Source organism: Paramisgurnus dabryanus, chromosome 20 (assembly GCF_030506205.2).
Source record: "Paramisgurnus dabryanus chromosome 20, PD_genome_1.1, whole genome shotgun sequence".
Lineage (NCBI taxonomy): Eukaryota > Metazoa > Chordata > Actinopteri > Cypriniformes > Cobitidae > Paramisgurnus > Paramisgurnus dabryanus.
Genome location: NC_133356.1, coordinates 17,757,283 through 17,783,187, shown reverse-complemented (window position 1 = coordinate 17,783,187; position 25,905 = coordinate 17,757,283). Strand labels below are relative to the sequence as shown.

Genomic DNA, 25,905 nt, shown 5'->3' with positions numbered 1-25,905 from the left:
CCATCTCCTTCTCTCACTGGTGCTGGGCATCTCTCAGGATCTTCGTCCTGCTTGTAAATTCTGTAGGCATTTGATCAATGGCTCTACTTGCTTTGCCAGAATATCACACAGCAATCTTTTCTATTTAAACTGAATAAACAATGCCCATGCAGCTGCATTTATAATTTGCTTATGCTTAGTTCATGTAGACAGTCTTCCTTGTTTCTTTAGAGGCTGAGAAATAATATAGTAGAATGAGAGAGACTGCATGCTCCCCCCCCCTTCAGGTTGGCTTTGTGCAAATAACTGAATGATCTTGTTCTACTGTGACCACGGAGGGAAAGAAGCCACACCTACCCTCCACCAACCACAAGCCCAGCTCAGCAGACACACAAGCAGTTGCACATTTATGTAACACACACATACACAAACACTAGCATATGACTGTCCCCACTGGTTGGAATTTGAATTGTTCACGGCAGCAAACCAACCCCACCTCTAAGTAGAATATGTGGTAAGAGTTTATTTGACAGTGTGGCTTTTGTAGTGTCCCTTTAACAGTTACATACACACAGTAATGTAAAGTGTAAATATATTCCACAGATAGAGGAATTGGGTCATGATTAAATGTGGTGTAAAACCCTGATTGAATTTATTATAAGTTAAAACGAAATCATGACAAGTGCTATTCACACTAGCTGCAGAGTCAAGCTGTTTTGGTTATTTATTTGAACATCTGCCCCTCGGTTGCTAGAACTGGACCTAACTATTTAAACAGTATGAATAATAATAACGTGAAAATATGTGATCAAACATGGTCATTTGATTGTCACTGTAAGATTTAGGAGCAAATTGACCCTTGATGCAGAAGCTAAGTGTTTTTACTAAAATAAAAGGGGGCTTGTGCCAGGTTACCTCTGTACCAAAGGTCACTGAAAGTTAATTATTATAAAATATCTAATGGAGACATTAAATACTGACTTACTGGGTAACCTGTTGCATAACATAAAGGATTCACTTTCAGACAACATCATTCAGATCTGTATGCTCAACTGTTTTGTGGTGCAAACAAGGAGGTGCATGGCAATTCATATTTTTTTGCGATTGTGTGTTGGGCATGTGACTGTATATGTGTTCTTCAAGTTCATGTGATTTTGTTTTTTGTGTGTGTGTGTTGAGGGGAAAGGCCCTGAGTGAGGAGCCAGAGCAGGAAGTAAGAAACAGACCACACACAGCTGCTGCATGGAGGGAGTGGGTGTGAGGAAGTGTGTGGGAGCTTGACATTCACGAAAACTTACAAAAAGACAAATTCAGTGAGGGATAGAGAAACAAGGCAGTATATTGATATAAGGGAAGTAGACAGAGAGAAATGTATTGTATTAGAAAAGCTTGGCCTGAGTGTCTTGTACAATGGACAACATTTGGTGATTTAAAGGGATAGTTTACCCAAAAATGAAAATTCGGTCATCATTTACTCACTCTTATGTTGTTACAAACCTGTATAAATTTCTTTGTTCTGATGAACACAACCAAACCGTTTGTGGACCCCATTCACTTCCATAGTAGGAAAAAAGAATACTATGGAAGTAAATGTGGTCCACAAACGGTTTGGTTACAAACATTTCTCAAAATGTCTTCCTTTGTGTTCATCAGATTAACATGATTTATACAGGTTTGTAACAACATGAAAGTGAGTAACTGATGACAGAATTTTCATTTTTGGGTGAACTATCCCTTTAAATTTATAATTTTCCCCCAAATTTAAAACGGTCAGAATTTACACTTGCTAGTGTCCTTCTAAACATGTATGACTTTAATTTGGTTTGAATATAATGTATGAGTGGTATGGCTCACTTTGGTGCATCTGCATTTGTTTGAATCTTTATAGCGTTATTCAGCTCCATCTGTTATAAATGCATGGACAAGAGTGACCAATACATTCTTCAAAAAATGTTCTTTTTGCATTTTTGGATAACATAAAGTCCAACCTTGTTTCACAAGAATTCTTATTTCACATAGTTGCTAATTTATATGAATTTGTACAAACTAAATTTTATAAATCGTATTATTTTTAGAAACAAACACCAAACAATTATGAAGCCACACCCATAACCCCGCCCCTAAAACTAACATCACTGGGGTGAAAGCAGGTCGTACTAAAATGTACAAATGAGATTGTAAATTCATATGATTAGCCAATTTGTAATAAGTTATGAATTGCATTGATATTGTGTTGAAAAGTCACACTGGTTAAAAGCAAACCTTTCCTTCTTTTTACATTTTTAAAGACAATCAGACATTCAGCTGCACTTTCTATGTCGTTGCTGCCAGCTGGTGTCAGTTAGAGGGCTGGACATTGGCATCATGTAAGGCAGGCTCGCAAGGTGTCCAAAAGGCCCAAGTGGGCATGACCAGGGGGCGACGGGTAGTGCCAAGTCCATCTGTGGTGCTTTCCGCCTGAGCAGGTGTGGAGAATGGACCTGTAGGAGAGCAGTGCACTGCGGCTGCAGCATTAACCTAATTACAGGCCGGCGATGCCAAATAAACACTTATTAAATTTGCATGCTCAGATACACCTATGGACAGAGGTCACAGTGCATGTATGGCAATAGACATTTTATAGAAGAATATTCAAAAGTATTTCTAGTGCTAAAACCCACATTATGTAATATCAATTCTCTAACAACAAAAATTAAAGATATGCTCTCTGCTAAAAACAAACAATAGACACCATCAAAGAAATTCTATTGGTTTTATTGGGATTTTTATTGGTTCTAATGGAATATGGCCCAAAACACACTACAGTGTATTGGTCTTTGTTGGTCTCTAATGGTATGTATTGGTATTGGTTATAATAGAATATTGCCCAAAACACACTACAGATGTTTTAATGGTAAAAGCTAATGGTTATTGGTATTTTAATGGAAACCATTAGAATTTTCTGTAATGGTTTTATTGTTTTTTTTGCAGCAGGGCTGTAACATGAGCCCAAAAGTAAACCTTAAAAGGTTGTGAAATCAGACGTTTAAGTTTAAGAATAAGAAGAGAGAATGGAGTGAAGGAGGAGGAATCTTTCTCAGAGACAGCAGGATTGCTCTTGTCATCTATGCCTCCAGTATATCAATAAATATTTAAAGAGGTCGGGCATTTTCCAACAGATAACATAATAGAGCTGTGTAGAGCAGTTGGTTTCTGGCTTTGAGCATTGTGCTTGATTTATAATATGGACAGTTCAGTCTCATATAGATTGAAATAAAATATTGTCAATCATAATAATGAAATATTGTACAACTATTGTGATGATGTATTGGTTTATTTTAGGGTTAATAGAACAACAAAGATCATTTAACGCATTGAAATATATAAATTGCCACAAAACGGTGACGTCACTGTGTACAACTATGGCATAAAAATTTATTATTATAGATTTCAAATAGTAGCATGCTAAGAATGCAGATTTACATGAACGATCCTACTGTAAATGTACACGAGCACACCCGTAATGTTGTCATTGGTTACTGATGCCACTAGAGGTCTCCCTCTCCCTGCAGACCTAAATCAGACACTCAAATTTTAGACAAAATGAAATAATGCAAATTCATTAGATTTTAAAATAGAAAAAAATCTTCTGCACAACGCACATAATGCATTATAAAAATGTATTTGGTATTTGCCTGCAAACTTACATCAATATTGTATATTTATAAATATTTGTATTTTTTTTTAACAATATCTAACAAAATTTACTATAACCTCTTTTACGCAAACATATTACCTGATATATAGTACAAAACTAAAAACATTAGTGATAATAATTTAGACAATTAATCCGTAATGTTGATAATTCTGCACAAATTAAATCTGAGCAGATTAGGTTTATTTGTAGGGTGGATTAACCTCCATCCGCACCATATTCTGCATCTGAATCATTTCTTTCTGTTTCAGAGTGGATCAAACAGTTATTTCCTAAACCGTTGAGACATTTTTTTTCTGTACTGGGATCAAATATTTACACACCTTATAATAACCCCGTCAGTCTGCCACGACACTGACAGATTCAGGGCTGGACCGCCTTCATAAGCATCCTATGGTATTTTGTTCCAAGATGGCGGTGGCGAGCATGGAAAACGACGCGATAGTAAGTAACAAAATATTACTGAAACGATACAATGTTTTAGATTTCATTTTTGCGTATCATTGTATAATTGTATAATGTACCCATTGCTTTTAATAAAAAAATCTGTTTTAACACGACGTGCAAAATCCATCACAGCACTTGTTCATCTTTCACATACCATCAGTTAAACACATTTATAATGATCTTGTTCAAAGGCATTGCATATGTTGAAATGCAAAGATATTTTAAGCATTTTTTGCTCTGATATAATTGGTAAACATATTGCGCTGTGATTTATCTGCAAAGATGCAGTGAAGGCGTGCCATTGTATTGTTAAAATCTGCATCTGCGTGATAACCTCTTGGCGTTTTCCTTAAACTTGTAGATCTTGACCCCCGTCTTTCTTTTTATGTAAGAATACCGAAGATGATCATCACCTTAATAATTCATTCGGAGATGCTGGTCTCATCTCTCCAGATAAAGAAGACATCTCTCGTATTCTGGTAGAGTAGATGTTTAAAACAATAATTGTAAGCTGGTACTGTATTCACTTGGGTGATAAATTTGTTTGTGTATGTTTTGTTTTTGTTTTATATTCCAGACGGTTCCTTTCAGAGGACGGATCAGAGGTGGAATGAGGCCTGGGAAGAAAATCATTATTATGGGCATCATAGATCCAGAACCAGACAGGTATGATTGCCTTGGTTTGGATTAGTTGTATACTATTAAAAACATCAATGAATATAATTAAGGACATTAAACATATCAAATGCGTTGGCTCAAAACCTTCCCTACTGAAAAATCCAGCATAAGCTGGTGAGCTGGTTTTAGCTGGTATTGCTGGTGTAGCAAGCTGGTCTATCTTTGTTTTGATCACTTTTTAAGCTGGTCTAGCTGGACATAGCTGGTCATGCTGAAAGACTGTATACTATATACAGCTGACCCACCAGCTTGTCCTCCTTTGCCAGGCTAGGAGCACCAGCTTAGACCAGCTACTGCCACCTTAAACCAGCTAAAACCAGCTACCAGCTTATGCTGGTCTTTGCTGGATTTTTCAGTAGGGTTGTCAATAAAGAAAAGTAGACATTTAATATACAGAAGTTTACTAACTGGTCACTATTTCTTTAGTTTTTTACTATAACCCCCTTCACACAGTGTGTTGATTTCAGAAAATTGCCTTCTGTGTGAACGCAAAAATGTTCTGGAATTGATCCTGGGATCTCTTCCATAGTGGGGACCTACCGGTAATAACATTCCCGTAACGTTTTTTGGAATCCCATGTGTACAAAAGGCAGGAACAATGCAGCAAGGGTTTAAGCACAAGTGCTTTCAATATCCTCTTCTTTTACCAAAAAATAAGAAACCGATTTGCACTGGTCAACATCTTTTTGTATTAATTTTCTTCTTCCCGTGGTTCTATGAGTTTTGTTAAAGGTATAGCGGAAGACTTTCTTTTTCCGGGTGGATCATCAAGACTATTGGTCATCCCAGTTGTCAATCATTCTGATGATGTGTTTACATAAGGCCGTCGTATGTGCTCGTCCCTAGGATCGCTTTCTGTGCATGTGCACTTTCAGGTGTATATGTGTGGTGGGCTAAGGTTTCAGCCATTCATTGCAGCTCGTGTTCTCACCGTATTTTTTCAAAATGTCTGAGGGTCTCAAGAGAAAATGTGTATGACAAGAAGAGAAAGGCCTCTGAAGAAAGAACAAGACCAGAGTGTTTTGGGGAGAATATTTCACACAGTTTTGGCTTTCCATTAATGCCTCAGTCGCAAAGTTTGTACTCGCCAGGTAAAGTTTGGCATGCTATTTGGAAAATTCCATTTAAAATCACTGCTAGTAAAAGTTGATGTAAGCTATGATTAGCGATGCTAGCCCTGGCACAAGTCACGCACCACACAGACACGGTAAACATCTCAATGTATGAGCCATGCCGGCAGCAACTTGTAAACAGAGCGAGGAGAAGAACTACGCCCGTGCATGCTCTCACGTGCACACGTTAATAGGCGTTCCCTCTCGGGAGGAGGTAGAGTGTTGCGCATGTTCATTTTTTTTTAAAGGAACACGCCCAGATTTTGGGAATTTAGCTTATTCACCGTATCCCCCAGAGTTAGATAAGTCCATACATACCTTTCTCATCTCCGTGCGTGCTGTAACTCTGTCTGACGCAGCCCCCGCTAGCTTAGCTTAGCACAAAGTCTGGAAGTGAATAGCTCCAGCTAGCAAACTGCTCCCAATAAGTGACAAAATAACGCGAACATTTTCCTATTTATGTGTTGTGATTTGTATAGTCAAACCGCAAATCACTCCGCCCATGTAGCAGTGCTTCGTCTTCTGAGAATATAGTTCCCAGTATATATACTGTAAAAAGATCGCTGTGTCTCATATCACCGTGTTATTTGTACACGGTGTGACTATACAAATCACAACACATAAATAGGAAAATGTTCGCGTTATTTTGTCACTTATTGGGAGCAGTTTGCTAGCTGGAGCCATTCACTTCTAGACTTTGTGCTAAGCTAGCGGGGGCTGCGTCAGACAGAGTTACAGCACGCACAGAGATGAGACAGGTATGTATGGACTTATCTAACTCTGGGGGATACGGTGAATAAGTGATATTCCCAAAATCTGGGCATGTTCCTTTAAAAGTGGAGGTGCGGTTCTTTAAAAAAATGTGTGAAAATCTTCCGCTATACCTTTAAGTTACTGAAGGTCGGATGTGATCAGAGCGTTGTGTGCATGACTGATGGTTGTTGCCCATCAGCACCACCTATCTTACAGGCATAAAAATAACAGTTGCTCGCTTTTAGCTTTATTTTTGGTATGAAGGCACGATTCAACGGCTATTCATTTGCTTTTTTGCATTGCGGTCAATATGAAACGACCTGTATGTCGTTTAATAGTCCAGATGGAGTACAGTATGTGACACCAAAGGACATGTTGATTTTTGTGCTTCATATCAACTAACCAATAGCCACTCAAATAGTTGGTGACCCTGCACATATTAAAAACCTTTTAAGGAAATGAACTGTAAACAGCCAAATATTTGAGAGCTAACATTAATTATCTGTGTTTATGGTTTGTTTTCTGCTCAGTTTTGACATCAGCTTAACTTGCGGCCACAATGATGAGAAAGATGAAGGGGAGCTAACTGATGTGGCCCTTAAACTCACTGCACGATTTACAGAACGGCAGTTCCTGAGGAACGCACAGATTTCTGGGAAATGGAGTGAGGAGGAGGCACCCATATCTTATTTCCCCTTCATCCCGGATCAGCCATTCAGGGTAAAATGCAGAAACCTACCTTATTGCCCATGTGTTTGTACAGTTAATCTCTGGGTGATTTTGCATGAAGGTACCTTTTTAAGAAACTTGTTTTAGTCCAAATAATGCATTAGACTGAATGTGATCTAAGCACCTCAGAATACTGTTCACATACAGGGAACATTTTTCAGGTTTACATTAATGTTTATTCATTCATAATAGTAAATTACAGGGTTACTTTGTATGACGGAGAAGAGAGGTAGTGATATAAATGTGGCTGAAGCAAACCAAATACAGGTCAGATCATTACCAGATCAATTCACAACTGTTTCAGATAAGCAGTCATGCAAAGTCAGACAAGTACTTCCTTTCAGCACGCTATTGACAATGAATCCAAGTGACTGACAAAGGATTCTTTTGATTTGATCTCATTTCACTCCTTTATATTCCCCTCCCCTTTGGTCTATTTATGCAGATTGAGATCCATTGTGAGCACCAGCGTTTTAGGATCTTTGTGGATGGACACCAGCTGTTTGACTTTTATCACAAAGTTAAGTCTTTGTCGGCCATTAATATGATCCGGATAGATGGGAGTCTTCAGATCACTAAGCTGGGCTGAAGAAACACCTAAAAGAACTTCAGTCAGGTGACCACGCCCACCTGTGCATTTGCCACATTAATGAAGGCTTCCCAGCTTCATCTGCATTATGCTTATGTGTCTTTTTATAACAGGTTGGTGAATGGTTGCAATTTCAGATGTGTACCCCTTCTTGAGTGTTTTATATATCTGGCCAGTAGATTATTAAATGTTTAGTTTGGATATTTTTCAGGGATTGCACAATTTGATATGCACACTGTGGCAGTACCATGCGCCACTTGGATTTTGCTGCTCTGAATAGATGCTGCCAATGTGTGCATGCTGATAGTTTAGCATTGTAGTTTCAAACGTTTTCCAAGACTCAGGAAATCTGATATAGTTGGTCTACTTTACTCATTTAAGACAAATTTGTTTGTGTAAATTAAAATAGTTTGGGTACTAGAACTTTACAGCCCATATAGTATACAGTTTGGTGTTTCACATATTTATTTATAATATTTAGTGGAAGATGTTATTTTATCCCCAATAGTGTAGCAGAACGTACTGTTAAATAGTCTACCTTTTCATCCCATATCTGTTCATTGCAACCATTCATTTCTGAGAGATAATGTGTTGAGGATTATTTGACTTGAGGTTAAAGTCATCTTTAGAAATGATGCACTTAAATTTCATCCAATCATTCTCACCAGTATTTCAGTGCAAATATAAAATCCTTAGCTACCAAACCAACAAATGATTGTTTTATAGTTGACGAGTGATTAATCGAAAATGGCTCCATTTAATGTTTACACTTGATCTGAAGCACCAAGTAAAAGTCAAAGGAACACAAGTAACTGGGCTAAATAGTTTTTGAATGTACAATAATCCACTTATCGGCACCTTAATAGCTTATATGTGGGTGTAAAGTGATTGTCTTAAAAAAAAGGCATATTATCCCCTTCAGCTCCTTTATTATAACACTCACTCCTTATGTTGCTCTCTTTAATACAAACATGCAGCCAAGGCTTAGCATATTTCATGTGTTATGTCGTCATTTCTGGCCCTTGGCCCACTAAGGAACCTTTATACACTATGGCTGTTTCTCAATTCTAAGAACGCAAAGAACGGACTTGCGTTCTCGTGGAGACTGGTCTTTCCAGGCCACCTTGAATTGAGATGTGCGCGATCTTTCTGCTGGTCACGTGACCTCCCCAGATTTCAATGGGCAAGTCTGCACTCGATGCATCCTCGATATCAAGAACTCATCCGGGTATTTTCACGCGTCCTCTGTACTTGCGTTATTGAGAATTGGAATTGAACTTCGACTGTTAATGATGACGTAGAGCGAGGACACAAGGACGCAAGATCGCTGAAGAACGCATATTGAGAAACAGCCAATGCCATATACACAGTACCCACAATGCTCTCTGCTGTCAGATCAGTACAAACAATAACCTACAGCATAACGGTACCAATGTTAAATGAACACAATGATTAGCTTGTTGCACTGTAGATCAGTATTATGTTCAGTTCAAAACTTAATGTAAGCATGATATTATACAATAACGCTGCGTGCACACCGCCATTGATATTTTTTCACCTGTAATTTTAAATGAGGTTGCCATACACTCTAAAAAAAATCCTTATTGCACTTTTGTCACTGCACACTCCCACTTCATGTCGGCAACGGTCACTATTGCTTGTGTCACCAGAAGCTGCCACATTTTCATTGGAGTGAATCAGATCTCATCACTCTGCCATTGGTAGTCGCTGGCGGTGTGCACACAGCTTTACACTTGAACTCGCTTCTTTTGTTCTGGAAGACATCAAACACTTCCTGTAAAAAGTGAAGTGTAAGAAAAGTGAAGAATAATTTGCTTTGATGTGACTGTTGTCAAAAATGAATATTTATTAAATGCAATAGATAACTGTTCTAATAAAGCTCCTTACATTTTTAAAGAAAAACATGATTAAATAACTTAAAGTAGACAAATTTCATCCCATTTACAAAATTTATTTGCTGTTCCAACCAGTCAGGTATACTTAAAAGTGTTGCTATTTCAATTGGTACGACATTTTGTTTTAATGTTGCTGACAATTTTGGTTGTCATTTCATTCCTGATCAGTGTGTATGTAATACCTAAAAGGTGTTACACCTAGACAATTTTGAAAGGGGAGGGAGTACTACAAATGTAATATGTAACCCAGGAAATGCATTGCATTTTGTCGCAATGTGCATGTGTCGCACATCTTTGTACACGTACAAGTAATGTGAACTACACGTTCGTGTACATGTGGGCTTGCTTTGCCCTTGGAGCTACAGTAAAGTAGAATTGAATTTCTCCCTATGATCCTAATAATTGTGCAGATTACAGATACTAATTCTAATGCTTCCATTTTTGGTGCTGTTTATTGTCTTGTATTTCAAAATAAATTGCTACATTTCTCAGACTGGTTCAGATTTACAGTATGAGGATTCAAAATGAATGTTATGAGTCTTAATAGTAAACTACGAAACTTTGGATGTACATATACTACTAATCTCTTTGTATGCCTCATTTGTTTTTGTTTTTCATTTTTTTGCAATAATGTTTCAGCACTAAGAAGAGTGCTTAATCGTTTATGTAATGATTGTTCACTAGATTCCAGTACATCAAAACTATATTTCATTTCATAGCTTGGTATATTGTTTGTTTATTTAGTCAGGCTTTGCTTCGTTTATTATGTTTTTAATATTATTTGAGGTCAATTTCAGAAGCTTTTATGTATTTATAAAGGTGCCCGTTAGATAGAGCTAGTGTGTGGTGTTGGATAATTGTAGTTGTACATCATTTCATGGGTTAAATCAAGACCATCAGACTAGAAATTGGTTTTGTGTGCTTTCAGAGCTTAGGCAGAAATGTGCCTATTGAAATATGGCTTTGGTGTTTAGCGACTAATTCAATGATCTAACACACATCAACCAAAACCTACAAACTTGTTCATTTTAAATGAGAATGTTGGTTGGAGTTTGTTGGATTATTGTGAATTAGCCTTTAGAATTAAAATGGGATTCTCAGTGTTTTACACCAACAGAGTTAAAGTTTATAATGCACTTTTTTAAGTTAAATTGAATCCTTGTAATGTAAGGCACTTGTGCTTTGCAGATGTTAAAATAAAATAATTCATCAATTGCAGAGTTGGTACATACTTGCGCTGCAGAATCCCATGTGAATATGCTGCAGTAGGATACACTTAAAAATAAACAACTGGGTAAAAAGCATTTGGGTGAATATCTGAAGCGAAACTTATGTTTTTGTCTGCAAATGACTAATAACCTGCTATTGGGACATTGTCATCTGGATATACTGTTTGGAGTTGGTTTGCAAAGATGTTGTTTTTATTTAATAGTAAATGTTTAGTTATTTAATGCATTTTGTAACATTCATGAGTATCAATTTTCTAACTGATTTATTGACCAATAAATCAATCCTTACACACTTTGAAGTCCTTTAATGTCTACTACGTGAGTCAATATCACTGTAAAGTGCCTTTTGTTGTCGTCATCAGAATCACTCCGTCATCATAAATATAATCCAAAATAATGAAATTCGGATGTTTAATTATAAATGGCCAAACATTTACACGCATATACAAGTTCAATGATAAGTCTCTTAAAATATATTTTCCCCATTTTATACCATTTTCTTTGATTGGATGTATGTGATTTTAGCATGTCCCATACCCTGCTCAGCTAACTGTAGTGAATGTAAAAAAGTGAATAAATGACATAATATTTTAAAACTTTTAGATTTTTCTTATTGTCCCCAACAAGTTATTTGATAAAACAAGTAATTTTTATGATTTATATTCCTTGTTTTACAATAATAAGCATTTTGCATGAAAATTGCTGTCCACGCTGTCATTTTGGGGTCTCAAAGGTACTTTATAGTGATATTGACCGAATTGTTCATTTATTAAATGTTGTCCAAGTAGCCAATAGAGGGCGCTAAGCGGAGGAATTCAACATTGTTGCCAGATATTTTACTTCTTTGACAGGCGTATAAATAAACAGACCATTGTTTCTCATACCGGGGCCACAAGGAGGTATCAAGATCGCTAAAATTATTTAAAATATGACAAAACAAAATTAAGCTAAAGCAACATCAACATAAGAATCTTAGTCTTTGGTATAGGCTCTGGAATAGGCTGTTTTATTTGAGAAAAATATTTAAAGAAAATATGAAATAATAAACGTGAGTTGGGGGCTTTTAAATTATGTTTATAATGGGTGGAACAAAACGATAAAAAATCCACTAGTATTAGCAAAGAGTGTGCTTCTATATTCTTTGGTATTAGCTTATTATGCCATAACATGTGGGTTATAAAATGCACTTAAATCTTTGAGAGATGGTGACGTGACATATTTCTACAAAGTGGGTAAACACTAATAAAATGTAACCTTGTTTATAAAAGCAATGCGAATGTAAAACCCGATTAAACTGATTAAACTGTAGTGTAAGCACAGATTAAAAAAGCGAATAAAATATCTGGCATCCCAAATTGGCTGTTGCGTCATAAGCGCGAGCCAACTAGCACCAGAGCTGCACAGTGACGTGAACGTTACTGTTGTCCGAGATCAATCATGATGGCACTGCTTTGCAGATCCACTGGGTTACTTTTCAAACAAACTAAATTTGTGTCATCTGCTTTAGCGGCGACAAGACAGTGCAGTTCAGGTAATAAGAACTGTTTCCAGTTTAAACATTACGTCTTTGTCAATGTCACTTTCGTGCTTTTAAGGCAAGGTTGGAAACTTGCGTCATTTGAATGCGCTGCTATTGTGCAGCCAAATATTAATGCTGCGTTCCAGGCAACCCGTAACCCGTAACTCACGAGTTCAAAACCACGCCTCACGACTCTGAACTGGGAGTACATCGATCTAGTACGAGTTCACGGGTGGGAAGTCACGGGTTTGACTGCCGTTCCAGTGCACTTTCACCGGTAGAAGGTTGTAAAAACACGAGTTACGGGCTGCCTGGAACGCATAAGGTCGTGAGTCGTGGTTTTGAAGTCGTAACTCACGGGTTTAAAAACCTGCCTGGAACGCACCATTAGTTCTGGTGCGCAGTTTACACTTGACCAGCTTATTTACAAATAATGGCACGCCGAAAGCGCGTTGTTTACGTGCACAGGCAGTTAACCTGCTAATCGTTTCAACACTCAGGCTGTAAATGATCAACCTATTTAAAAATAGCAGGGTTTAAGGCTGAACGTGGTGGAAATGACCAAAATGTGCCTTGCCAGGTTGTCAAATTCTTTTTCAATTGATTGCAAATCACTCATCTAATTTGATTATGGATTTGCAATGCAACTTTTTAGTCATTAAAAATATTGGACTTAAAAATGATCCCACAGCTATTGTGTGTCAGGTTCACCCTCATATCTATTGCAGGGGGGCAGTATCAGTACATACTGGTTGACAAAAAAGGTGAAAAGAAGAATGTTGGATTCATCCAACTGAACAGACCGAAGGCTTTGAATGCCCTCTGTGATGGTCTCATGATGGAGGTGGGCAATGCACTTGATACATTTGAAGCTGACAGGGAGGTGGGAGCTATTGTCATCACAGGGAGCGAGAAAGCTTTTGCAGGTTTGAAGCTATCAGGAAAAAAATTAGTTTTATAGATAAAAAAATTCTCTTTTGTTTGATTACTTAATGCTTTATTGACATTTTGGTTTTATTAGCTGGAGCTGATATTAAAGAGATGCAGAACAGAACATTTCAAGAATGCTATGGTGGGAACTTTCTGGCTCATTGGAACAGAGTATCAACAGTCAAAAAACCTGTTATTGCTGCCGTAAATGGATTTGCTGTAAGTATGAAATGTATTTGCCACAATTGAGAAGTGTGCTTTAGTTATTACTGTTTATTTACTATAGATATTCTGTGTGATGTAGCTTGGTGGAGGATGTGAATTTGCAATGATGTGTGATATAATCTATGCTGGAGAGAAGGCACAGTTTGGACAACCAGAAATCTTGCTGGGGACCATCCCTGGTAATTTAAACCAATAGTCTTTACATTCTGTGCATTGATTGTTGCAGCATAATTTTTTATGGCAAAGCTTTATTATAACACCACACCATGTTCATTTCTTTTACTATAGGTGCAGGTGGCACTCAGAGGCTTACGAGAGCAGTAGGTAAATCTCTTGCGATGGAGATGGTACTGACAGGAGACCGAATCTCAGCTCAAGATGCAAAACAGTCCGGTTTGTTTTTTACATTACTTTTTTTTGTCACATGTGTTATTGCTTTTCCTGTACATCTTATTATGTGGTTAGGCTAAAACTAAACTCCGTTCACATTTATTTTATATACATACTATTTTATTAACTTCACAGGTCTGGTAAGTAAAATATTCCCAGTGGACCAGTTGGTTTCAGAAGCTATCAGGTGTGGAGAAAAAATAGCTGGGAATTCCAAACTTGTTTCAGCCATGGCAAAGGAAGCTGTTAATGCAGGTAGGAGTTTTATTTATCTTACCAAACATGCAAGATACTTGATAATTGTTAAAACTTAAACTTGAGCAGAATACATTTTCTGTAAACTTTGTATAAACAATGCAACAGTTTATATAACAGTTCTTGTCAAATGAATGGCATTAGCTTTTAAAATATATGTATGAATGGGGTATTCTACAAAAGGTTATATAATTCATTCAAGTTTTCATTAAGACTGACTGTTTTATTTATCTTTGGCTTACAGCATTTGAACTGACCTTAGCTGAAGGCAGTCGGCTTGAGAAACGATTATTCCATGCAACCTTTGCCACGGTGTGCCATATTTATATTTTTAATTTATGTGTTAATTAAATTTAAAAACAAATTAGAATTAATTCTTGACCTTGTTTTGCCTTAACTTTCAGGAGGACCGAAAAGAAGGCATGACTGCCTTTGTTGAGAAGAGAAAGGCTACTTTCCAGGACAACTAGAATTCCTGTGGAAAATATGGTTGTTTTAAATACTGATATGTAGTTGTCATCAAATGCTGATATTAAAATGCTCTACTTTGCCATAATGCCACCATTTTTATATTGAGTGTTTGTGGAAAAACACATTACGATATTTCAAAGATCAAAGATTTGCTTAAATTGTGTATTTACATGCCTGTGGTTTAGTGGCATACATTTACCTTTACAGGTAGGTTAACATTCTGTATGCATGACCGTTAATTACATCATAAATTTTGATTTATACCTCTGTAAAGTCTTCCCATGTAATTGCCACTTTTTGTGACATGTCTTTGGCATGTATTACGTGAATTTTCAGTGAAGACAAAAGCCTTGTTTGTGATGATGAAATTGTCTTCCCAAACTAACAGGTAATGCAGTTACACATTCTACACGCTAGGTGGTGCTATAGTTGTATTTTAGACCCACTTGTAAAGTATTCATAGTGGAGATTAAGGAGTATTTTTTGCTGTATAGCATTTTCTGTAGCGGAATTGTTTTTATTGGTGGTCATTATTTTTAAAATGATAAATATTGCTGTTGTTATATTATAATTTAATTGCATTTATAGAACAGTAGGCTTTAGAGGTTACTGACAGTAAGGTCTCGCAAATTATCCTACTAAATGCCTTAATATTTTCTTGAATGTTAGGTTTCCTGCCGGTAATTTACTAATAAAGTACATAATTAGTTATCTATGAATAAAAAAAATGAAATTATCTACAAATTTAACCAAAAACTTGCCAAAAACAATTGTTCATCACAGACCTTTACAGTGAAATGTGTAACGCGTCATGTTCAATGTTTTGTCATTGGTTAATTTTTAGGATGATTTATTTAAATATAAAAAAAGAAAAAATGGTATATTAAGCCATATAAAAAGTGTTTTTATGTATAAAGCAGTTTCTTTTCGTTTTTGCTTAAAAAAAATCCCTTTTTTTTTAACCAAGCCTCACAAACCTCTTTGAAGAATAACTGTAAAGTGTCTAATTGCTTACACCAATTGTCCAGGTTAAAGATCACCAGAGAACCTATACAGGGCACTTTTACGCATTAACACTGACTGGGTTTTATTTGAAATACAACGTGCAGAAAAACCACCGCAAATGTAATTGTAAGACGAGCCTATTCATCTCCAATGCACATCAACTTTCTCGCTTTAAAATCTCTGCGTTTTTTTTTTCGCACGGCATCCTTCCAAACACTCAAAAGTCCATAGCCTAATTGATTTTAATTTTCATTCAATATTCCCTCAGAGTCCAGCTTTCTTCTCAGCCCTTGGAACAAAACTTTTAATAGAGGAGAAAAAATCTCTCCACACACCGCAATAGCACAAAGGTCTCTCCTTAAAAGACAGCAAAAGAGAAGTTTCACTTTGAAGTCTATCCCCTGCTAACGAAAGGTCAAAATAATAAATGTAGACCGAATTGAGGCGCTCTGCGCGGACAAAAGAGGCAAAACGTTACATTTTGGCAGAGGCAGCTCCTCATAGCGTGATAAACTCATTTAAAAAAGCAGAACCAAAGAGGAGCAGCATGGTTCCTCAGTAAAAGAAAAGAGCTTTGAACTGATCAGACAGTCTTGGCTCCTCAGAATGTCTTTTCTTCCATCAGTCTTCCATCTTTACACTTTTACTCTACATTTCGCAGCTGCAAAGCCTCCACACACCTCTTTTCGAGCAAATTTCCCTGAATTACAATCACAGCACCAGAAGTTTTGCTTACTTCATCTGTAACAGCTGCACATACTTCAGGTCTCGCAAATTTTTGTTTCCTAACTTCTGTTTTCGAACAATAATCTAAAAACATCAGAATTTGCTTTCTAATCATCATTATTTTTAGCAGGTTTGATTAGACAGAAATAAAATGTTCTTGCTACAGCATCATATCATGGAAATCTATACACTGTCATACTACTTTGAAGAGCACATTGTAAAATTTCACAAGGATTCAAAGATTTAAAAATATGAAAGTGATATTTCAGTAATACTGCAGCTGAAAATGTCACTTGAATATTTGATTATCATTTTCACGTTTACAGCACAGTATAGGCTATGCTATATTTCTGTTTCACGTTAAAGTTTGTATTAGGCTGTATAATGTAACATGTTATATCCTCAAAGAGTTATGCATAAGAATAAAAAAATGGTTGTAAAAACACCTGCTCATACAACCTATATTTTTAAAGTTGTTTATTGGGGGTTTACACATAGAATATTTAAGGTTATAGTTTATAGGTTTGAATCTGATTTATTGTAATTGTAATGTATGACTTTTTTCCTAACATAAAAATTCCGTATGTTTATAAACATAATGTAGCTTTAGCTATTGTGAACAGATAAATACAGTATTATATTTTATTATTTACTATGTATAAATACACAATATATTTTTTAAGAATTTTACATAATACAGTAAATATATGACATTAGAGTATCTTTCACATTTGGGTTGAACACACGTATATGCAAAAGTATCGAATAAAATCTCTCTCTCATTCTGAAACAAACTGTGAAATTAGACATGCGTCATTATTATGCATCACATACAATTTCAGTAAATAAACGCTTGCGAAGAGCAACGCAGATTACGTCCACGAAACTCTCTTTCCGCAAAAAACGTAGCTCTTACTGAGACTAGCCAATTGAAGAACTTTTAAAGGTCACGTGACTCCCGACACATTCGCACGCGTTTTAGCTGTCACTGCTTTGCAATGGTTATACTGAAAGGAATCCCATCAATACTGACACCTGAATTATTGTATGCTTTGGCGCGTATGGGTCATGGAGATGAACTGGGTAAGTCAAGTTCACCAGGTCATAGCGTCCCGTTTTAAGAACTGCAAACCAAAACCGGAATGTAACGCTGGTGTGTCGCAAACGCACTCTTTGGATTAGTATTAGACGTTCTGTTTGGATAAATATAAAATGCCAGTGATTTATGGGTTAATTACGGGTTTCAAACAAACGGATAAATCCTGTGTTCTTAATAAATCCTGAGTCAGTAAATGAGGAAGTGATCTTGCTGTAGCAGCTTTCCTTGTTTACCAAGGCATTTGCGCTTTTGTTTTGATCTTCACAATGTCATTCAAAACATTGGAGACTGTGCAATGTTCCTATATATTTAAGGCATGTCTTATCATCTCAATGCACCCTTCGAGTCCCGCGGGCTGAACTTGAAACCCCCTAAATTGAAACAAATCTGCCCCGCGCTCCGTTTTTGGTTTAAGGATCTGTTTTTCCTCGTTAAAAACGAGGCATCAGTGCAGCAACATAAAAAATAAAAGCTATGTATGGGATGTGATGTATATATTTTTATTTCCAGTTCTCGCTGACGCAAATTTTCCAACCGCATCTATTTGTAAATGTGGTCCAGCGGAGATAAGAGCCGATGGTACGTGTTACATTACACACTTATATATCATTATACAAATTGTGAAAAATCGAATTATTTCTACAACTAATCTTTTACATTAGACATAAGAGTGCTTAAATTAAATTTCCTATTAATTAATTTGTTTTCACAAATGTATTTATGCCATATTGTAAGTACCACTAAATTATTTAAACCCAGATAACATATTTGTTGTATGCATTAAAAATTGCCAAATGTCTATTGTTGTCGTTTACATCACTGACCTATATATAATGAAGTTATTTTTTTTAGGTGTAGGTATCCCAGAACTATTGAAGTCAATATTAAAGCTTTTTCCTCTTGATACATATGATGATCCGGTAGGTGTCAACATTTCTAACATCTTATCTTTCATTTTTTAAACACTTTAACTAAAACCACAAAAGTAGTCTTTGTTCAAATTCTTTCATGTTTTCCTGATTGTATAATGATAAGGTTTTGTCTGTCACTGAACATTTGTTAGGCATTTGTCATGGACCTTGTGCAGAGTGACAAATTAAAGGGTCTGAAAGTGCCTGTATGGGACCAGTACTCTGAGCTTCTGAAACAAGCAGGATCAGATGTAAGCTTTTATTTATATATATATTAAAGGCCATAACTCATATCATGAAAACTATTTAGCTCTAAACTGATTTTTTCCTAGCTATAGGTTAAAATAATGCTTTGCAAATAATTAGTCAAATATGCAACATCAATATTTGAAAAGTTATTGGGATGGATTATAAATGTAGCTGATTTTGCTTATAAGTAATTGTTTTGCTAATTCATCTAATATCACTGTTATTATAGCTGTACTGTAATTATTATCAAGACAACCAGTACTGTTAGTTACAATTTAACATGTTTTTCTTTTTAGGGTAGTTTAAAGTTAGTTGAGCGGTTTGCTTTTTATGAGCGAGCCAAAAATGCATTCGCTGTAGTGGCAACCGGGTGAGCATTTTATTTTTCTTTGTTATTTGTTAAAATTTAAAATAGATATTGTAAAAATAATACCCATAATTTTCCTCTGACAGGGAGACTGCACTATATGGAAATCTCATCATCAAGAAAGGTGTGATTCCACCTGATGATCAATGCTAAAAGAATTACTGATTTAATTTTTTTATGTGAGTTATTACACCAATTACAGATTATTGTATATATTATTATATAAAATTTTATTATATTGTTGTACTATTATATTAATATCTGGAATAAATCTATTTTGGAGTACAAGAATCAATAGTACAAACTGTTACAGTACAAACAATTACGGTCAGCAAATTTTGATGCTTTCCAGGTTAGAAATAATGAGTCAAGCATACAATTTCATTTTTTTTATTCTGGCTGTTAACACCAGCTGAATTGAGCTCTGTAAATGTTTTCCTTTTAGGAATATTTCTACTGAATCGACAAAAATGCTTTTGTAAAAATTAACATGAATGAAAACGAATAAAGAACATTTCTTTTTTTCATTTTATTATGATCTCATTAAAACACAACACATTTCATTTATTTAAAACAGATCTAATAAGTACATTTAAAGACTTACTTACTGGCTAATTGAGAGCTATATAATGAACATACATGTTTTACATTTCTTTATTCTTAATTCTATATCTAAACATTTAATTTAGGTTTGAAACAGTAGACACCATTTAGTTTAGACGTTTCATCACTATGCTTACTGATGATAAACACCATCCAAGTCTATTTCTGGCTGTGTGTGCACTTTTTTAGGGTGAATAGGGAACGTTTTCAGTGGCGCATGCTGGTCAGGCTGTTGTCCTGTGAGATCTGGATGGTACAGATCATCTTTGTCCTCTTCAGGGCTTAGGTACATAGGCCTGACATTATCTCTGTTCACTTGAGCATCCTTTTCCACTTCCATTGTTTCTTCATTACCAATTATGTCAAACATGCCATGGTACAGATGATCCCTGTCCTCTTCTGGTTTATCATACGACCGTACCTGATCATGTGGCTGAAGGTAGGATCCAGACTGTTTGGAGTCAGCCGGAAGTTTTAATTCAAAAGGGTGGTAGATGGCATCTTTATCCTCCTCAGGTCTGTTGTATTTCTGTCGTACTTCATCTTTTACATTTTTCCATATCGACATGCTGGGATCAATGACATAATCTGTATTATCCATGTCCTCTAGTGGCTCCACCTCCTTCATTCCCAGCCTCATCTTTCCATTAAAATAATCAGATCTACAAAGATTGTTTTATAATGAAATGTAAAAAAGACATTTGTTCCGAAATATGCAATCCTCTTTAGTTTAAAGTTTATAGAATTTAAACTTTATTTCTATTTAGATCCTGTATAATGTGCAGTTGATAGGACAGCAAGGTATACTCACTCCATAGTGTCTTGAACGGCTTTTCCCAAAACTTTATCCTGTAAAGGCAACAAACAAATGTTTAGAGCATAAATCCCATTTAAAAAACAATAAGAAAATGAATGTTGGTATCTTAGCGGACCTAGCTGTTTTACAGGTTTACCAGTGGTAGCTTAACAACAAAGTTAGGAATGACAAATTAATATTCTTTAAATATCATGTTAGATTCCCCTGATTCAAAATGATGAACAAAGATTAAGTACATATCTTGATACAGTACTGATTAAAAGTGAGTATAGTCATATTTTTAATCAAATAAATATTATTCTGTAAATTAAATGTATATTGAAGCTATACATACCTTGGGCCTGTATGGCTTGGCTGAGCTGCTGAACAGCAGCACTGATAGGCAGATTAGAACAGAAAACCTTTAGTTTGGGAAAGAAAATCATGTTTAAACCTGTTTGCTAACAATAGTATTATTATTATTATAATATATAGAAACCAACTTTGTAAAAATACAGAAAAAAAATTAAATCTCAAAGCCCAGAAGAACTGACCTGATCATAGTTGTTCCTTATACTGTATATCACAATGAATTGTGAATTTGTTTTTCAAGCCAAACATTCTTACCTGTAATAAAACGATCAAAGTTCAACTACAGCTGACTTTGGACCTTATAAGCTAATAACATTTATCAGTTTCCTACATTCATAAGTACAGTAAAATAAGTGTTTTATTATTACTATTAAAAATAAAAATAAACACTATTACTTCAAAAACTTAGTTTAAAATGTGCCATCTCTACACTTTATGCCACAGACATTATAATCTTTTATTATGATATAGTAAAGCTTCTTTATCATAAGACACACCTTTCAAATTGCTGGTGAAATTAAACAATTATATATCTTAAGTGAAATACAACATTTCATGACACGTAATTCAAGACACAGAGGGACTGAAAAGACCTGTGGTCTCATTTATTCACAAATGTTTAAACTGGCCACTATAGTTATCACAGACTACAGACAAAAGTTACAGTTAATTGTGTTTGGCGTACTGTTTTTACACCAAACAAATACCCAGGTTTATGGGCGTAATTGGATTTGGAAGGGACAGAGAGACGTCCGACAAATATAGTTGAGGGTAAAATGCTGTAGAGTCAGGTTTAGGTTACGGATTAAAGATTAAAGGTTAGTCTTAGACTTCTGGATATTGCCAGGGCTCCAACCACCCAAGGTGGTCTTTTCTCAGGCATCATATATAAACACAAGCCTGTAGTCACCGGGTTACATGGCGTGTCTCATCTAGACACAGAGTCTCTAAACAAGAGCTGCAATTACAAACTATAAACCAAAAGATCACACAAGGTCATCTGATCGGTTGATGGTCTCTTGAAAAACAGACATGGTCAAAGAAATGATGTCTGTAGTGATTTTTGTAATATTGATGAACTTATGTTTAAAGTATTATAGTAGTTCTGTAGAGAAGAGAAATACTATCAGAAAGGAGAATAACGTCTTGTGTTTGTAACCTAAATTGCATGCAGATGATTTGCTAATTGCTTAAAGAATAACAAAACAAAGAAAGCTAAGACCACAACTCAATGTGAATGTTATTGTTGTGATAAGCAGTATAACAGATCATGACCAAGTTTGATTTCAGTTTACGTTTTGGGATATGGTGATAAGTATAAAGTTTATTTAATCATTTTTGCACACTGCTTAAATATGTTGTATTCCTCAAAACCATTAATTGCCACATTGCAACCACAGTACACATGAAAATGTATACCATCCCTACAAATGAGCACCAAGACATCAAATCAAGTTGAAATCAATGCTGCGTGATAAGCCGCACAGCATTGTGTTTGTTCGGAAATCCCCTTTTGTAATTTTGTTTGCTAGCCCATGGTGACTAACAGCACCCACACCAGCGCCCTCATCTCAAAATCTGTGTAGCAGCCATCTCTTGCTGTGTGGTATGAGACTGTGGGCAGACGTTCGCTCTGTGATCTAACGTTTTTGGACTCATTATTGAGCTTTGTTTAAGATAAAGAACAAAATTATTAAGAACAAAACAATGTTTATTCACGGCGTGAGTGGAGACAACCTGAGTCACAGTCACCTGGCAGACTCGGGAACAGCTCACAGCTTCTAACCACTGGAAGTATGCACCAAAGTTTCTCACATGAGGAATTTGTTCAAGTCATTATTGTCAGTTTATTAACAAAGGCTGCAAGGCATCTTTGTTAAAAACATTTTTCCTTTCTCACCACTGTGACTCTTGCATACATGTAATTAGACAGGTTGTGATTTTAATGCATGCTAAAGCCTGCGGGCCAGTGCAGCTCTTTGATGCTTGTTTCACAGCTTCCATGAGCTACAAGCACATCTGTCTGGTTAATAAATACAAACAATGGCAATTATGGAGCCTTGCAGTGATGTCTTATGAACTATGTTATGTTCTATGTATGTTCCTTTATTTGTTGGATCTAGTTTAATGTGTTAATATTTCGACCGTCAGACCATGAGAGCATTCAGTTAAATATCATATTTGGTTATTTGATAACTTTTATAAGCTATAGACTGCAATGACATTATTATATATTTCAAATAATCATCCACACATAAAAACAAACAAACAAAAATCCAAAAACCATCACACTGACCTAGAGAAGTAATGTTTAGGGTGTCATCTTTAAGCTGGAATGAACAAAACAAAACACATACATAGTAAGTACAAAGTACTTTAGTAAACAAATGTTGCTTTGTTGTTTTAAACACAACTGATGGGAATACAAAACAGTCTTGATTTCCTGCTTGGTGGAACAACCACATTTGTGTGAAGGCTGAGTTGAGACTGTCTAAACTCCATACAATCATTTTTCCCATCAGTCTGAAATATCCAATAGCACTCTTTCTTAAAGGGTATTTTTATCTGGAATTTTAAATGATTTGGTGCCAATGCTGTGGCCATTGTTTATCTTTAAGGTTTATTAAGATTATTATTTTAGGGTTATGGGAGTTATCACATACCTTAATGCTTATATAAAAGGAAAACAATATATAGTCGGTTATAGTTCTCATCTGTTTCTCAGAATTGTTTTATTTTATGATCACCATACTGCAGTGAGCTACTAAAAATCTCATTTCCTAAAGCGATTTACTCTCTTCAGATAATTTCCATGTGTTGTTTTTGGTTAAATGTTTATTTTCATTAAACGTTGTTGCAATTGGTTTTCTTCTCTCTGAAGTCAAAACAAAGTCACATTGTGTTCTCTGTATTGTGTCATGAATTGTCCTGATTATTATGACAATCTTAGTTTGATTTCTTTTTAAAGTTTTTGATTAGTTTGACCGTGCTTAAGAAATAAGTCATTTTACAAGAAGATTGCATTTGTTAACATTAGGTAATGCATTAGCTAACATGAACTAACAATGAACAATACGTCTACAGCATTCATTAAGTTGATGTTAATTTCAGTATTTACAAATATGTTAACTGTTAACATTAGTTAATACACAACAAACTAACATGACCAATTGCAAAGGTATTAACTAACATTAACAAAGATTAAAAAGATGCTGAAAATTGCTCATTGTTAGCTATTCCGTAGAAATTACAGTGTTACTTGCAGCTGGTTGCCAGTAACTTACCATATATTTAAATGTATGTAATTTACTGGCAACATTTTGTTTAAAGTTAAATTAACATTAAACATTAACAAGTCTTTGTCATTACAGAGTAAAACTAAAATAACAGCATCAGTCAAAGCATTCTGGGAAACAAAATCTGAAGCAAAAAACAGAAAAATGATTTCTGATGATTTCTGTTTCCCAGAATGCTTTGCATGAGGCTGTTATTGTAGTGTTATTCTGTAAAGATAAAAACTTGTTAATATTTAATAATTATTTATCTTTAAACAAACTCTTGCCAGTAAAAACATACATTTAAATCTACAGTAAGTTACTGGCAACCAGCTGCAAGTAACACTGTAATTTCTATTGAATTTTTTTACAGTAATGCATACAAACCAACAGTAAAATGTTACCAAAATAAGTGAAGCAAAGTAAATCTTTGTATTCTTGGACTTAATAGGCCTATGTTGTATAATATATCTTTATACATAATATATCTTATTTCACAACATTTAAGGCAAAATTTTAAATTCTCCTTTATTTGTCATTGTCATTTTGGATAAAAGTGTTTTCTAAATTAATACATTTAAATTCATTGTATTTTTCTTCACCAATAATTAACAGTTTGTCTATTGTACATTAATTTTATAAATTAGTTTCATATAGTTTTTGAATATTGGCAGTCAACTTAAAGGTACACTGTACATTTTTTGTAGAAATTACAGTATTACTGGCAGGTGGTTGCCAGTAACTTACTGTAGTTTTAAATGTATGTTATTTACTTGCAACAGTTTGTTCAAAGTTAAATGAACATTAAACATTAACAAGTCTTTATCTTTACAGAATAAAACTAAAACAATAGTCTCATGCAAAGCATTCTGGGAAAAAAACAGAAAAAGGTTGATGAAGATTTCTGGTTCCAGGAATGCTTTGCATGATGCTGTAATTTTATAGTTTTATTTTGTAAAGATAAAAACTTATTAATGTTTAATGTTAATTTCACTTTGAACAAACTGTTGCCAGTAAATAACTAATTTAAACCTACACTAAGTTACTGGCAACCAGCTGCATAAATTACAGCTAATTTTTTATAATTCACCGAAAAATAAAAATTCTTTCATCATTTACTTACCCTCAAGTTGATCCAACACTGTATACATTTTTTTTGTTCTGCAAAAGAGAGTTAAAATATTTTGAAAAATGTTAATAGCCAAATAGATCAGGGGCACCATTCACTTCTATACTTTTATTTATTCCTACTTTGGAAGTCAATGGTCCCCCAGATCTGCTTGTGTAAAAACATTTTTAAAAATATCTTCATTTGTATTCAGAATTTTTTTCCAAATTTGGAACAATTTAATGATGACAGAATTGTAATTATTGGTAAACTAAGAATGCTTAAATAGAAGAAACTTAGGAATCCAGGAAAAATAACTGTGTACACACTGTCATCAATAGCCATGTCTGGCTCTGTCAGTAATTAGTTCGAGTCTGTTGATGAACAGCCACACCTAACCTAGCTGGCTTTAATGAAATTGACACTGCTGTGCCTTTTCTCTCCATCAAGCACACAGTTGCTGAGTGACGGACTGTAG

The 25,905-nt window shown here is 35.3% G+C and overlaps 4 protein-coding genes across 5 annotated transcripts; 3 read left to right on the top strand and 1 right to left on the bottom strand.

The window, feature by feature from the left end:
- Window positions 1–3,852: 3,852 nt before the first annotated feature.
- lgalslb (lectin, galactoside-binding-like b) lies at window positions 3,853–11,419 on the top strand. The gene is made up of 5 exons (XM_065296777.2): window positions 3,853–4,117; window positions 4,513–4,599; window positions 4,698–4,786; window positions 7,194–7,383; window positions 7,838–11,419. Exons 1-5 carry the CDS (start codon window positions 4,067–4,069, stop codon window positions 7,979–7,981), a joined length of 561 nt encoding a protein of 186 aa, XP_065152849.1. The 5' UTR covers window positions 3,853–4,066; the 3' UTR covers window positions 7,982–11,419.
- Window positions 11,420–12,497: 1,078 nt separating this feature from the next.
- Window positions 12,498–15,006, top strand: echs1 (enoyl CoA hydratase, short chain, 1, mitochondrial). The gene is made up of 8 exons (XM_065296776.1): window positions 12,498–12,657; window positions 13,374–13,571; window positions 13,667–13,794; window positions 13,880–13,979; window positions 14,089–14,193; window positions 14,326–14,445; window positions 14,690–14,757; window positions 14,850–15,006. Exons 1-8 carry the CDS (start codon window positions 12,564–12,566, stop codon window positions 14,913–14,915), a joined length of 879 nt encoding a protein of 292 aa, XP_065152848.1. The 5' UTR covers window positions 12,498–12,563; the 3' UTR covers window positions 14,916–15,006.
- Window positions 15,007–17,585: 2,579 nt separating this feature from the next.
- On the top strand, window positions 17,586–19,793 carry fuom (fucose mutarotase). 2 transcript variants are annotated; one of them, XM_065296774.1, is made up of 6 exons: window positions 17,586–17,730; window positions 18,257–18,325; window positions 18,599–18,666; window positions 18,810–18,908; window positions 19,203–19,276; window positions 19,360–19,793. In XM_065296774.1, the coding sequence occupies exons 1-6, from the start codon at window positions 17,646–17,648 to the stop codon at window positions 19,424–19,426; spliced, it is 462 nt and encodes a 153-aa protein (XP_065152846.1). In that variant the 5' UTR covers window positions 17,586–17,645; the 3' UTR covers window positions 19,427–19,793. The 2 variants fall into 2 exon arrangements, with proteins under 2 accessions (XP_065152846.1, XP_065152847.1); XM_065296775.1 differs by lacking the exon at window positions 19,203–19,276.
- Window positions 19,794–19,806: 13 nt separating this feature from the next.
- On the bottom strand, window positions 19,807–23,356 carry LOC135787060 (uncharacterized). Its single transcript, XM_065296773.2, has 5 exons — window positions 23,341–23,356; window positions 21,227–21,299; window positions 21,028–21,094; window positions 20,688–20,725; window positions 19,807–20,538 (listed from the first exon to the last, which is right to left on the bottom strand). The coding sequence occupies exons 2-5, from the start codon at window positions 21,232–21,234 to the stop codon at window positions 20,010–20,012; spliced, it is 642 nt and encodes a 213-aa protein (XP_065152845.1). The 5' UTR covers window positions 21,235–21,299; window positions 23,341–23,356; the 3' UTR covers window positions 19,807–20,009.
- Window positions 23,357–25,905: the final 2,549 nt, after the last annotated feature.

Excerpts from the sequence above, each read along its gene's own strand:
- fuom (XM_065296774.1), top strand. The coding sequence starts at position 17,646 with ATGGTTATACTGAAAGGAATCCCATCAATACTGACACCTGAATTATTG. Across the intron at positions 18,667-18,809 it reads TTGATACATATGATGATCCG|GCATTTGTCATGGACCTTGT; the intron begins GTAGGTGTCAAC and ends AACATTTGTTAG. Across the intron at positions 18,909-19,202 it reads TGAAACAAGCAGGATCAGAT|GGTAGTTTAAAGTTAGTTGA; the intron begins GTAAGCTTTTAT and ends TTTTCTTTTTAG.
- echs1 (XM_065296776.1), top strand. The coding sequence starts at position 12,564 with ATGATGGCACTGCTTTGCAGATCCACTGGGTTACTTTTCAAACAAACT. Across the intron at positions 12,658-13,373 it reads GACAAGACAGTGCAGTTCAG|GGGGGCAGTATCAGTACATA; the intron begins GTAATAAGAACT and ends TATCTATTGCAG. Across the intron at positions 13,980-14,088 it reads CTTGCTGGGGACCATCCCTG|GTGCAGGTGGCACTCAGAGG; the intron begins GTAATTTAAACC and ends CTTTTACTATAG.
- lgalslb (XM_065296777.2), top strand. The coding sequence starts at position 4,067 with ATGGTATTTTGTTCCAAGATGGCGGTGGCGAGCATGGAAAACGACGCG. Across the intron at positions 4,787-7,193 it reads ATAGATCCAGAACCAGACAG|TTTTGACATCAGCTTAACTT; the intron begins GTATGATTGCCT and ends TTTTCTGCTCAG. Across the intron at positions 7,384-7,837 it reads TCCCGGATCAGCCATTCAGG|ATTGAGATCCATTGTGAGCA; the intron begins GTAAAATGCAGA and ends CTATTTATGCAG.
- LOC135787060 (XM_065296773.2), bottom strand. Across the intron at positions 20,726-21,027 it reads CCAAGCCATACAGGCCCAAG|GATAAAGTTTTGGGAAAAGC; the intron begins GTATGTATAGCT and ends TTGCCTTTACAG. Across the intron at positions 20,539-20,687 it reads GCCGTTCAAGACACTATGGA|ATCTGATTATTTTAATGGAA; the intron begins GTGAGTATACCT and ends CAATCTTTGTAG.